The sequence below is a fragment of the Diplotaxodon limnothrissa genome, linkage group LG12 (assembly GCF_057381915.1).
Source record: "Diplotaxodon limnothrissa isolate DT_005_m linkage group LG12, D_limnothrissa_male_GT1.1, whole genome shotgun sequence".
Classification (NCBI taxonomy): Eukaryota; Metazoa; Chordata; class Actinopteri; order Cichliformes; family Cichlidae; genus Diplotaxodon; species Diplotaxodon limnothrissa.
In genome coordinates, this window is record NC_140607.1 from 21140230 (window position 1) to 21153087 (window position 12858).

The following is a 12858-nucleotide window of genomic DNA, read 5'->3' on the forward strand; positions in this document are numbered from 1 at the left end:
CACCCATGAACTTGCATTTGATTTCATTTGCACATGCTGTCAGCTGTACTGCAAGAAATGCATCATAAACTATGTACACGCACAGGTTATATTGTATTACTTTATATTGTTAAATAGTACAAAAAATGCATATGAAAATAGATAACTTGGAGATTTTGACTTTTGACTGATAATAGTGTTATTAATGTGTCTCTACTTCTGTTCTTTTCAGGTGCTGGCAAAGAAAATGACCGTACTTTATAAGCTGGCTCGTGAACAGCTGTCCAAGCAGTCTCATTATGACTTCGGCCTGCGCGCTCTCAAGTCTGTCCTAGTGATGGCAGGAGAGCTGAAGAGAAGCTCACCTGAGCTGAGCGAGGTACAGAAAAATAACAAATAAAACTTTTTCTTTTTCTTTTTTTTTAAATTGACAGAAAACCAAGTTGCTATTTGTGACTTCTCAGGTAAAAGTTGAAGGTTGATTTATCCTAGGAATATGTTGGACATTTGTAAAGGTTACCAAATGCTCGATTTGTCCTGTATCATCCAAAATTTCTTTTTTTAAGATGACACAGAGAATGTAAGATAGAGGTGCAAATCTTATATTTGTTTATCAATAGTTTAATTCTTATTATTTTACACAAAAGTTGGAGCTGTTATTTGTACTGAAAACTGTCCTTCATTAAACTATTGTTACATAGCCCCCATGTTCAAAAAATATTTGTGTGCAACAATTTTATAGGTTCGTTTTTTATTTTTTCAGTATTTTCAATACTGAAATATTATGAAGTTGATGTATAAATGCATAAATTCTTTTTCATTCATTCCGTCGTTCAGTTCATGTATTTATGTCTATCCCTCTGACAACAGGATGTGGTGTTGATGCGGGCTCTCAGGGACATGAACCTACCCAAGTTTGTGTTTGAGGATGTCCCTCTGTTCCTCGGGCTGATCTCAGACCTGTTCCCTGGGCTTGATTGCCCCCGTGTTCGCTATCCCAACTTCAATGATGCTGTGGAACAGACCCTGGAGGACAAAAAATATGTCATACTACCCAACCAGGTGCAAAGTCTCATATTTGATGTTGTCTATCAATTTCTAGCAAAGTTTTGCTGTTTAAATGTGTCAACAGTAAACTGTTGCATCCATCTGTTGTTTCAGGTGGATAAAGTGGTGCAGATGTATGAGACAATGATGACACGGCACACTACAATGATTGTGGGTCCAACAGGTGGAGGAAAATCAGTGGTGATCAACACATTATGTCAAGCTCAGACAAAGTCAGTTTAACTTTACATCGTCTCTCTGATCTTTTGTGTGAACAGTAGTAACTTTTAATCTATCTCACCATCAGAATGGGACTGCAAACCAAACTGTATCCTCTGAACCCTAAAGCCATGAGCGTGATTGAACTTTATGGTATTCTGGACCCAGACACGCGAGACTGGACTGATGGGATTCTATCCAACATCTTCCGTGAAATTAACAAGCCTACTGACAAAAAAGACAGGAGGTAGACAATATTTTTAGAAGGCATGTAATCATCCATTTAGGATAACAAGAAATCATTTCTGTAAATCACCTGCTCTTTGACAAACAGGTACATCCTGTTTGATGGGGATGTGGATGCTCTGTGGGTCGAAAATATGAACTCAGTGATGGATGACAACAAGCTTCTGACTCTAGCCAATGGAGAAAGGATCCGTTTACAAAGTCACTGTGCTCTGCTGTTTGAGGTTTGTCTGAATTTCAAGATTTCTGTTAGTAGAATACAATTGCCTGGATTGTGCCTCAAAGAAAGCTTAATGTAAGAAAACTACCCACACAGGTTGGAGATCTGCAGTATGCTTCCCCAGCTACTGTTTCCCGCTGTGGAATGGTATTTGTTGATCCTAAAAACCTGCGATATACCCCATTCTGGCAAAGATGGGTGAACAGCAGACCTGATAAGGTTTGAGAAACAAAATCACTGTTTAAAATGCATACTTCTCTAGACTTTTAAATACTGTTGTCTCTTTTTTTTGTCTAGGAACAAGAAGTGCTTAATAGTCTGTTTGAGAAATATGTCCACAGCTCTATTGACATGATTGTGGATGGTGTTGTTGATGGGAAACAAGGAGAGAAACTTAAGACTGTTGTCCCCCAGACAGATCTGAATATGGTAGGATAATCTCATCCACTGTAAATGCTCCTTTGCACTTGATTGTATTTAAATAAGAAGAAATGAATGGAATTAATGGTATAGTCTCATAACCTGAACTTGAACTAACTATGCATGATATGTGTGTTTAGGTCACTCAGTTGTGCTTAACACTGGATGCACTTCTTGAGAGTGAAAACAGCACTCCCGAAGTCCTGGAGTGTTACTTTCTGGAAGCTCTGTACTGTTCACTTGGGGCTACATTGCTGGAGAGTGGTAGGATCCAGTTTGATGAGTTCATCAAAAAGCTGTCCTGCCTACCTACAGTTCATGATGAGAAAGCCCTGGCTGGGCCTGGCGAGATCCCAGGTAAAAGGGGACGATTTCTTCTTATTTTATGGTGAAAATGACCATTCATTCTCTTGGGTTTATAGTGGATTGATTAATGATTTATGGAGAAAAAAAGAACTATGATAAACCTTTTTCACAGGTATTTGTGCCAGTTTTTAAACTGTTTTACTTAATATTGTTAACGAAGTGACTTCATCCATATAGGATGCCTCCCAACCTTGTATGATTTTCACTTTGATGGAACACAGGGGAAGTGGGTTCCCTGGAATTCTCTGGTCCCCAAATACATCCACAGCCCTGAAATGAAGTTCATTGATATCCTAGGTAAAGGTCTTGTCTGTATACTGTGAAAACTGGGCAACATAGGTGTAAATACATGCATCATGAATTATACATTTCTGCCTTGGTACCTTCATTCTCTCTTTAGTGCCAACTATTGACACAACAAGAACCAGTTGGATCCTGGAGCAGATGGTGAAGATAAAGAGGCCGCTGCTACTGGTTGGAGAGTCTGGCACTTCCAAGACTGCCACTATTCATAACTTTCTGAAGAATATTAATGCAGAAACAAGTGTAAGTTGTACATCTTACTGTACACACAGTATGTACATATATTTCTTTGTCATATGGGTTTAAATGTCTTTCTTTCTGTTCCCAGAGTACTCTTGTCATCAACTTCTCCTCCAGAACAACATCATTGGATCTGCAGAGAAACCTCGAAGCCAATGTGGAGAAAAGGACTAAAGAGACCTATGGACCTCCCATGGGGAAGAGACTCCTGATCTTTATGGATGACATGAATATGCCAAAGGTACCTGTTTTAAGTAGTCTTTTATTCTTTAAAGTGCGATAGTGCTTACATGTTTGAAATGACTGTAATACACTTGTGCAGGTGGATAACTATGGCACACAGCAGCCTATTGCGCTTCTAAAGCTGCTTTTGGATCGAGGAGGCATATATGACAGAGGAAAGGAGCTTAACTTCAAAATCCTCAAGGATCTTGGCTTTATTGCTGCCATGGGAATGGCAGGAGGTGGGCGAAACGAGGTGGATCCTCGCTTCATCTCACTCTTCAGTGTCTTTAGCGTCCCCTTCCCTACAATGGAGTCCCTCCACCTTATCTACGGTTCTATTTTAAAAGGCCACACCAGAGTGAGTACCTCTTTCACATATAAATCAAAACATATTGAAATCTCAACCATCTGCATCACTTTAATTCTCCAATTTGTACGTGATAAAACATTTTAGCTGTTTGAGGACACCATACAGAAAGTTTGTGATCAGGTCACGTCCTGCACACTGGAGCTCTACAACACCATCATCAAAGATATGCCACCCACTCCCTCCAAATTCCACTACATCTTCAACCTGAGAGACCTGTCAAGAGTGTACAATGGACTCACCCTCACCAAACCGGACAGGTCTAATCTAGCATATTCACTCTTGTGACAGACTGACAGAGGTCTGTGATCCTAAATGTCTTTCCTTTCTCTGACTTACAGGTTTTTGACTGTAGCCCAGTTTGTACGTGTGTGGAGAAATGAGTGCTTGAGAATCTTCCATGACAGACTCATTGATGAAACTGACAAAGCTTTGGTAATATTTACTAATAATATTAGCAGATGTTTAATGTGAATTCTCCTTTTTAATGACTAAAGGCAAAACTGTCTTTCTCCTGTCTTCCTCCACTAACCCCCAACGGGTCGTGGCAGACCTCTCCATGAGACTGGTTCTGCTTGAGGTTTCTTCCTGTTAAAAGGGAGTTTTTTCCTTCCAACTGTTGCAAAAACACTTGCTCAAAATGGATCATGGATATTATTGTTGGGTTTTCCTCTGTTTTCTTTGTGTTATTGTAGGATCTTTAGCTTACACTATATAGCGCCTTGAGGCAGCTTTTGTTGTGATTTTGCACTATATAAATAAAATTTGTTAAACTGAATTTAATTAAAAAGGCAAATACTAAGTGGGTAATTGGTTCCATGTTGGATGTAACAATAAGACTCAAAATCTACTGATAGATACTGATACTGAAGATGTGTGTTTTTTTCCCCAAGGTCCAAAGGCACATAAACAACATGACTGAGGAGCATTTTAAGTCAGACATGGAGGCAGTTATGAGAGACCCAATTCTTTTTGGAGACTATAGGACAGCCCTCAGTGATACTGAACCAAGGGTGTATGAGGACATACAAGACTATGATGCTTCAAAAGCCCTGTTTCAGGTAAAGTTATTACCTTAACCCAAGTGGTCATATGGTTAGATTGATTTGTTTATTTGTATGTTTGTTATCAGAGTTACTCCAAAAGTATAAATGAGTTTGCGTGAACATTTTAGCAGAGGTGTGGCTTGGGCCAGGAGATATTTCTGTAAGGATTGTCTGCTAATGTGAGCTAGGACAATATTTAGTTTTCACGTTGTATCTTATACATACCAGGTTAAACAAATCTTGATGTTTTCAAGAAAATATTACAAACTATTCTGGGGGAAAATGTTCATCTTGGTGGAGGTGTGGGGTCTCAGACAGAAAAGTGAAGTAATACTGCCGGTTTGATTCACTGGGATGAGCAGCCAACCACATGCTGCATGGTGGAGAGTGGCTGGCCCGTGTTCAAGTCTGAACTGTGGCCATTTGCTGCATTTCTCTTTCTCTCTCCCTCCACTTTCCTGTAGCTCTTCTCTGTAACTGTCTTATAAAGTCAACAAAATAAAATAATGTAAGAGTATGTTTTGGCATTTGTTATAGTTGTTATACTCCTTTAACAGATCACTGTGTTATGTAATTCTGCAGGAAATCTTAGAGGAATACAATGAGAGCAAATCGAGGATGAACCTAGTGCTCTTTGACGATGCTCTGGAACATCTGACCCGGGTTCACCGCATCATCCGTATTGATCGCGGCCATGCTCTGCTTGTTGGTGTGGGGGGCTCTGGCAAGCAGTCCCTTACCAAGCTGGCTGCCTTTGCTGCTGGCTGTGAGGTGGTAAAATTCATGATTGGTGTGGCGAAGGGCAAATGACTGTCACTAACAAGTGTCATATACACTAAAATTACATTTTAAGCAATGCAAATGAATTTTACTAACATGTCTTGGGATGTGAAAGCTGCAATCTTGTAACTGTAAGGCTACTACATGAGGGCTTTCAATGTTAAGCAGTGCTAAACCTTCTTCACAAATACATTTCCAGCTTTAGATTTTTGGATCTGCTTTCCCCAGGTATTTGAGATAACGCTGAGCAGAGGATACAGTGAGTCTAACCTCCGTGAAGACCTAAAAACTCTGTACTTGAAGCTTGGCATTGAGAATAAGAAGACCGTGTTTCTTTTTACTGATGCTCACGTTGCTGAGGAAGGCTTCTTGGAGCTCATTAACAACATGCTTACCTCAGGTTGGATATGACTATAATCTCCTGACCTCCTCACTCTCTATTTATCTCTCTTAAAAGCTACAGCTGCAGTGCTCTCACCATGCACTCTATTTATAGGCATTGTTCCTGCATTGTTTCCCGATGATGAGAAAGAATCCATTCTCAACCAGCTTCGAGACGAAGCTCTTACAATGGGATCAGATCCCTCTAAAGACAGTGTGTGGCAGTACTTTGTCAACAAGAGTGCCAACAATCTACACATTGTTTTAGGCATGTCTCCAGTGGGAGATACCCTGAGGACACGCTGCAGGAACTTCCCAGGTGAAATATTTGGTCAGGCTTCAATTGACTTAATATAGTTTATAAATTAGTTTTATTAACCCGACGTACTTCTTATTTCTCCCAGGACTGATGAACAACACTGTAATAGATTGGTTCCTTCCATGGCCTCCGCAGGCATTACTTGCAGTAGCTCAGTCTTTTCTTGGTGTGTAATTAAACTTACTTCTATTATATGTATTTGTCGTGGAAAATGTTTATTTTAAAACAGGTGTTTCAGTAAGACAGTTGAAATGTTATATTATTATTGTCCTTCCACAGGTGAAAGTCCGATGATACCAGATGCACACTCTGCAGCTGTTATAGATCATGTATGCATGGTCCACGGCTCTGTGGATCACTACAGCAAGCTATTCCAGCAAAAACTCAGACGCTGCAACCATGTAACTCCAAAGAACTACTTGGACTTTATTAACACCTATTCCAAACTCTTAGAGGAAAAAGACCAATTTATTCTCGGTGAGGGAATGAAACCTGTTGTAAATGCAGGGTTTCTGTTGGAGTTAGTGTGCATTAGAGACCGTTAATGTGTCTTCTTCTGTTCTAGCTCAGTGCAAGCATCTGGAGGGAGGTTTGGATAAACTGAAGGAAGCCAGTGAACAGCTGGCTGAACTGAACGTCAAGCTGGCAGATCAGAAAGTTGTCCTGGCTGAAAAGTCCACGGCATGTGAAGCCCTGCTGGATGAGATTGCCGCCAACACAACAGTAGGTTAGTAAACACTTGCCTGCCGTATGGCCTTCATTAATACAGTATCCTGTAGTCTTCAAATGGAAATTAAGTGCAGTTAGTTCAAACCACTTATCAATAACTTTCTTTTCTAGCTGAGGAAAAAAAGGTTCTGGCAGAAGACAAAGCTAAAGAGATTGAGGAGCAAAATAAAGTCATAGCTGTTGAGAAGAAAGAAGCTGAGAGTTCCTTAGCTGAAGCTCTGCCAGCATTAGAGGCCGCACGTAATGCCCTGCAAGACCTGGAAAAATCTGATGTAACAGAGATCCGGTAAACTGTGCTCCTTATGAAGAACATTCTTTTCATTCTGTTGTAGAAATACATTACATGTAAATTACATTTGGCTCTTGGATAACATAAACCCTGAAAAGGAATACTGGACAGTGCAGAGCGGTTCATTTTCAAGAGACCTTAATGAGTCGTCATTGATGCACAGCCATTGCTTATCATGACAATTAAGTCCTCTTTTAATCAGTGTTTTCCCTTTATCGGCTTTTTCCTGTTGGTCCAATGTGAAGATCATTTGCCAAGCCACCCAAACAGGTGCAGGTGGTTTGCGAGTGCATCCTGGTGTTGCGTGGCAACAAAGAAATCAGTTGGCAGTCAGCAAAAGGGATGATGTCAGAAGCGAACTTCCTGCGCTCCCTGATGGAGATGGATTGTGATGCGATCACTAACAACCAGGTCAGGACAGTCAAGGGTAAGTTGAATTTACGTTGAGTACAAAAGTAAAAACAAGTAATGGTGCTAGTATACTGTGCAAGAGAGTGCTAATTGAATTTGACAGATGCTCCACTTTTTGTTTTCTTCTCTTTCTGGCTAGGCTATCTAAAGAACCTCCACACAAGCTTTGAGGAAATGCAGGCCATCAGTAAGGCCGGCTCAGGAATGCTCAAGTTTGTCGAGGCAATCGTGGGTTACTGTGATGTTGCCAGGGAGATAAAACCCAAAAGAGAAAAGGTTATTAAGTTTATTAAATCGCCATTGAATTTTCCTGTTTTGGACGAAACACAGCTTAAACTGATGTATTGCCTTCTTATTTTCAGGTGGCTCGCCTAGAGAGGAACTTCTTTCAGAGTAAGCGGGAGCTGGAGTGCATTCAGAATGAGCTCAACAACATCCAGAAAGAATTGCAGACTCTTAGTAAGAAATACCAAGCTGCTATTTGCGAGAAGCAGCAGTTGCAGGAGGAGGCTGAGGTGATGGAGAGGAGACTGATAGCTGCTGACAAACTCATCTCTGGGCTGAGCTCTGAGAATGAACGGTGAGGTTGAAAAACATGCAGCACTTACTAACCAACCCTTTAACAGGTTGATTTTTAATTTTAAACCCCCTGTTTTTTCTTTTTCCCCCCTGTCTCTACCAATTATTTTTCACCCCTTCTACATACTCCCAACTTAGGTGGACAAATGATTTGGAGGGATTGAAGCAGCGGCGTGTGCGTCTCTTGGGTGACTGTTTGCTTGCTGCTGCATTTCTGAGCTATGAAGGGGCATTCAGCTGGGACTTCAGGAATGAGATGGTATACCAAAAGTGGGTTAAAGATGTGCAGGAGAGAGGCATCCCCTTGAGCCAGCCTTTCAAAGTAGAAAACCTTCTTACTGATGAGGTCGAAATCAGCAGGTGAAGTTGTTGCGTAACTTGCTAATAAATGCTGTACAATCTGACTTTTCTCTATCAAATAATGACAATTAGTATGCTAATTAATGGCCTAACTATGTGTCTACCCTGTGTTAGATGGGGCTCAGAGGGTTTGCCTCCAGATGAATTGTCCGTGCAGAACGGGATTCTCACAACCAGAGGGAGTCGATTTCCCATGTGTATTGACCCCCAGCAACAAGCCCTCAACTGGATTAAGAAGAAGGAAGAAAACAATAACCTCAAGGTACGGAAAGATTTAATGCTCATTGATGTTCTGGGATGACTGCTTTATGCAGCCTCCCATTACTGACAGCCCCTGTATCACCAGATTCGACAAACAGAGGTTTATGACTTGCAGACCTGAAAGTGTGATCATCAATTTTGTCCCAGGTCTCATCTTTCAATGATCCTGACTTCCTGAAACAACTAGAGATGGCCATCAAGTACGGGTTCCCATTCCTTTTCCAAGATGTGGATGAATACATCGACCCAGTGATTGACAATGTCCTGGAGAAGAATGTGAAAGGAGCAGAGGGAAGACAGGTCATCATGTTGGGTGACAAAGAGGTCGACTACGATCCCAATTTTAAACTCTACCTCAACACTAATTTAGCTAACCCTAAATACTCTCCATCTGTGTTTGGAAAAGCCATGGTCATTAACTATACTGGTAAGATGTTTTTGCGTACTGGTCAGATTTCATCTGTATCCTTAAACCACAGGGTCTAAATTGTATGTTTGCTTCTTCCCCATCTTTTTGCATCTTTTTACGTACAGTGACCCTTAAGGGTCTGGAAGACCAGCTGTTGAGTGTTATCATGGGGTTTGAGAAGAAGGAGCTAGAGGAGCAGCGAGAATGTTTAATCCAAGAGACAAGTAACAACAAGAAGCTGCTTAAAAACCTCGGAGACACCTTGCTCAGAGAGTTGGCCACATCTACAGGCAACATGTTGGACAACACAGAGCTCATTGAAACACTGGAAAAGACGAAGCTGAAAGCCAGTGAGGTTGGTATTGGCTTATGCATAAAGAGTAAAAGTTGTGGCGGAATATTATTTAACTGAAGTCACAAATCCCAGTTTGTTTGTTTCTTCATGTTTGACATTGTGATCATCAGGTATTTGAGAAACTAAAGTTGGCTGAGAAGACGTCCAAGGACATTGATAAACTTAGAGATGGCTACCGTCCTGCAGCCAAGCGTGGCGCTATCCTGTTCTTCGTGCTGACAGAAATGGCTGTGGTGAACAGCATGTACCAGTACTCACTTGCCTCCTACCTAGAAGTGTTTGACTTTTCACTGCGGAAATCAGTGCCAGACCCCTCCCTTCCCAACAGACTAAAGAACATCATGAACACTTTGACATACAGCGTTTATAACTATGGCTGCACAGGTAAAATATTTAAGGTGGAATAATAGTGAACCATGTGAGGGGCAGGAAAAAAGTCTGTTTTTAAAGGAATTTATAATTATTTTGTAGATTTTATAACCCTAACTGAGTTCTTATCCCCAGGATTGTTTGAGAGCCACAAGTTGCTCTTTTCTTTTAACATGACCATCAAGATCGAGCAGGCAGAAGGGAGGGTACCTCAGGAGGAGTTGGAGTTCTTTATAAAAGGTGAGCTATTCAGAGAAGTACAATATAGTACATACAATAGTGATCAACTATGCACACGAAAACACAATGTTCAAAGCACATTTCCATCTCGTGTATAAAGGTAATCTATCCCTGGAAAAAAGCCAGCGCAAAAAGCCATGTGATTGGCTTGCCGATCAGGGCTGGGAAGACATTGTGAAACTTGCAGAGCTCTTTCCCGAACAGTTCAGCTCTCTGCCTGATGACATCGAGAAACATCCCACTGAATGGCAATCTGTAAGTGGCCACAGGGACAGAACTCACTACAGCCATACCTCTGAATCAACTGTGAGTGTAACTCACACTCTTTTTCTCTTCAGTGGTACGACTTGGATGGACCAGAACAGGCTCCGTTTCCCATGAAATACAAGGGGAACCTGTCTGCCTTTCAGAAGCTGCTGTTGCTGCGCTGCTTCCGGGTTGATAGAGTCTATAGAGCTGTCACTGACTATATCACTGTTATCATGGGAGAGAGGTGAAACTTTTTGTACTGTAATTTTTCATTTTTTGACTATCCTTACTCAGAGGGAAGTAGACTGAAAAACAACAAAATCATTTATATCAAATCAGTATTTGGTGTGAACTCTTCACCCATAAAAATACCAGCTTTTACAATTTTGTTTAGTTGTTTAAGGTACCTGGCAGGTAGTTTTTCTTTTAACTCCTACGAGAACAGATTTTTAGGAAAGCTCAGTGCAGGGTGACACTTTGTACTTCTTGTTTCCCTGGATGGATGTCTGAGATCGCTGCAGAGTTTTAGTCACACATGTCTTTGATAACACATGGCTAAGAATCTAAAGAGCTGCGGTAAAGTTGCTAAAACTTTTGCACAGATCGTGTCATTGTGTATACAGTATATACAGTCTGTACATATAATCCACTCCTGTGAACAAAGTATAGATGACTGTGTGAATATTGAAACATTCTGCGCTTACAGATGTTTCTTATTGTATTTCTGCTCAGATATGTTCAACCCCCTGTGATCAGCTTTGATGCAATTTATGATCAGAGCACACCTTTCTCCCCCATTGTCTTCATCTTGAGCCCTGGCTCTGACCCAGCCGGTGACCTCATGAAACTAGCAGCCAGATCAGGCTTTGGAGGCAAGTTCAAGTTCCTTGCAATGGGCCAAGGCCAAGAGAAGGTACTCAATACTTTTTTTCCTATATCACGGCATATCTATATGAATATATGGATTACCAAGTAATCACATTGAATAACATTAAAAAGGGATGAAGTTGAACATAATTGTTTTCTGTACCCGGGGTAAAGGTGGCACTAGATTTATTGGAGAAGGCAGCCTCTCGAGGTCAGTGGCTGATGCTACAGAACTGCCATCTGCTGGTAAAGTGGCTGAAGGAACTGGAAAAGGCCTTAGAGAGAATCACCAAGCCCAACCCTAACTTCCGCTTATGGATCACCACCAACCCCATTAAAGATTTTCCCATTGGCATACTTCAGAAATCTCTAAAGGTGAAACACACATTCTCTTTACCTTCAGTAAAGACTTTTTGTAGATGTTTGTAAGTGGAAGGACTTCCTCACATTGGTGCTGTATTTGAATGGTTTTAACTGGGAATATGACATAACTCCATTTCCAGTAAAGTCAGGTGATAAAACAGTTACACATTCCCTTTACATGTCAACTATCTTTTATAGAAATTGATGTTTCATGGCAGATGAGACTGCATTAAGAACCTATTAACATGTTAATAGTAGAATATTTCTATTGTACTGGAAAAAGAAGTCTTAAAGGACTGCTTCTAGGAAGCAGAGATGCTTCAGAAGTAACAGATGGTATGACAGTATTCCTTCATTGTTGTGTGCAGGTAGTGACAGAGCCCCCCAACGGCCTCAAGCTTAACATGAGAGCCACATACTCTAAAATCTCCCATGAGGCCTTGACCACATGCCTGCACCCTGCGTTCTCCAGCCTGGTGTTTGTTCTTGCCTTCTTCCATGCTGTGGTGCAAGAGAGACGGAAATATGGAAAAATTGGCTGGAATGTCCCATACGACTTCAGCGAGTCTGACTTTTCTGTAAGTTGCACATTAGTCTAAGATTATTTTGAAAGTATGTTTACACTACCGGTCAAATGTTTTAGAACACCCCAATTTTTCCATTTTCTTTAATTGAAAATTATGCAGTTTAATGTCTCATTGAACTCTGATATAAAAGAATAGTACAAATAAGGAACTGGAGTTAAAAAAGAAATCATGGAATTAATTTATAGACAATAATGTATTCTAAACTTTTGACTCATCTAAGTCTCCACCTTTGGCAGATATAGCAGCTGAACACACATTTCTTTCTACAATAGAAATCAAATATTCTTCAGAAAGTTCTCCCCATATCTGTTGCAGAAGTTGATGCAGAACAACTTTAAATTGTTAACCCATTTTATGTTCCCTGAAAAAGGCCTTTTTGTATAATTCTAAAATGTACATTATTTTTCAAATTTTAGTCACCTTACCTTTTTTTTTTTTTTACCTCTGGCAGTTCACCACTTACCTTTGTACCATTTCAAGCTATTCATTGGACTTGAATGACTTGAATTGCAATAAATAACTGGAAGAACTAGGTTGCTCTAAAACCTTTGACCGGTATATTTTAAATTAGTTTATGAGTGGTATAATATTTGCTGTATTTCACTTTTCAGTAGTTTAAACATAGTATCTGT

At 40.5% G+C, this 12858-nt stretch overlaps 1 protein-coding gene across 2 annotated transcripts in view; it reads left to right on the forward strand.

Moving 5' to 3' along the window:
* dnah10 (dynein axonemal heavy chain 10) overlaps nucleotides 1-12858 on the forward strand; it is a 30574-nt gene that overhangs the window by 15719 nt on the left and 1997 nt on the right. For both annotated transcript variants that reach the window (XM_085368264.1, XM_085368265.1), the window contains exons 35-70: nucleotides 212-358; nucleotides 850-1041; nucleotides 1141-1259; nucleotides 1334-1492; nucleotides 1580-1715; nucleotides 1808-1930; nucleotides 2009-2140; nucleotides 2272-2488; nucleotides 2675-2794; nucleotides 2898-3043; nucleotides 3129-3281; nucleotides 3363-3623; nucleotides 3720-3892; nucleotides 3974-4067; nucleotides 4526-4693; nucleotides 5261-5449; nucleotides 5687-5858; nucleotides 5955-6158; nucleotides 6244-6324; nucleotides 6438-6635; nucleotides 6724-6885; nucleotides 6999-7173; nucleotides 7422-7603; nucleotides 7727-7863; nucleotides 7950-8167; nucleotides 8305-8526; nucleotides 8641-8788; nucleotides 8935-9214; nucleotides 9322-9551; nucleotides 9662-9935; nucleotides 10056-10160; nucleotides 10261-10415; nucleotides 10499-10653; nucleotides 11142-11322; nucleotides 11451-11651; nucleotides 12008-12217. In XM_085368264.1, the coding sequence (XP_085224390.1) occupies nucleotides 212-358; nucleotides 850-1041; nucleotides 1141-1259; nucleotides 1334-1492; nucleotides 1580-1715; nucleotides 1808-1930; nucleotides 2009-2140; nucleotides 2272-2488; nucleotides 2675-2794; nucleotides 2898-3043; nucleotides 3129-3281; nucleotides 3363-3623; nucleotides 3720-3892; nucleotides 3974-4067; nucleotides 4526-4693; nucleotides 5261-5449; nucleotides 5687-5858; nucleotides 5955-6158; nucleotides 6244-6324; nucleotides 6438-6635; nucleotides 6724-6885; nucleotides 6999-7173; nucleotides 7422-7603; nucleotides 7727-7863; nucleotides 7950-8167; nucleotides 8305-8526; nucleotides 8641-8788; nucleotides 8935-9214; nucleotides 9322-9551; nucleotides 9662-9935; nucleotides 10056-10160; nucleotides 10261-10415; nucleotides 10499-10653; nucleotides 11142-11322; nucleotides 11451-11651; nucleotides 12008-12217 (6219 nt within the window). The remainder of the gene's footprint in view (nucleotides 1-211; nucleotides 359-849; nucleotides 1042-1140; nucleotides 1260-1333; nucleotides 1493-1579; nucleotides 1716-1807; nucleotides 1931-2008; nucleotides 2141-2271; nucleotides 2489-2674; nucleotides 2795-2897; nucleotides 3044-3128; nucleotides 3282-3362; nucleotides 3624-3719; nucleotides 3893-3973; nucleotides 4068-4525; nucleotides 4694-5260; nucleotides 5450-5686; nucleotides 5859-5954; nucleotides 6159-6243; nucleotides 6325-6437; nucleotides 6636-6723; nucleotides 6886-6998; nucleotides 7174-7421; nucleotides 7604-7726; nucleotides 7864-7949; nucleotides 8168-8304; nucleotides 8527-8640; nucleotides 8789-8934; nucleotides 9215-9321; nucleotides 9552-9661; nucleotides 9936-10055; nucleotides 10161-10260; nucleotides 10416-10498; nucleotides 10654-11141; nucleotides 11323-11450; nucleotides 11652-12007; nucleotides 12218-12858) is intronic.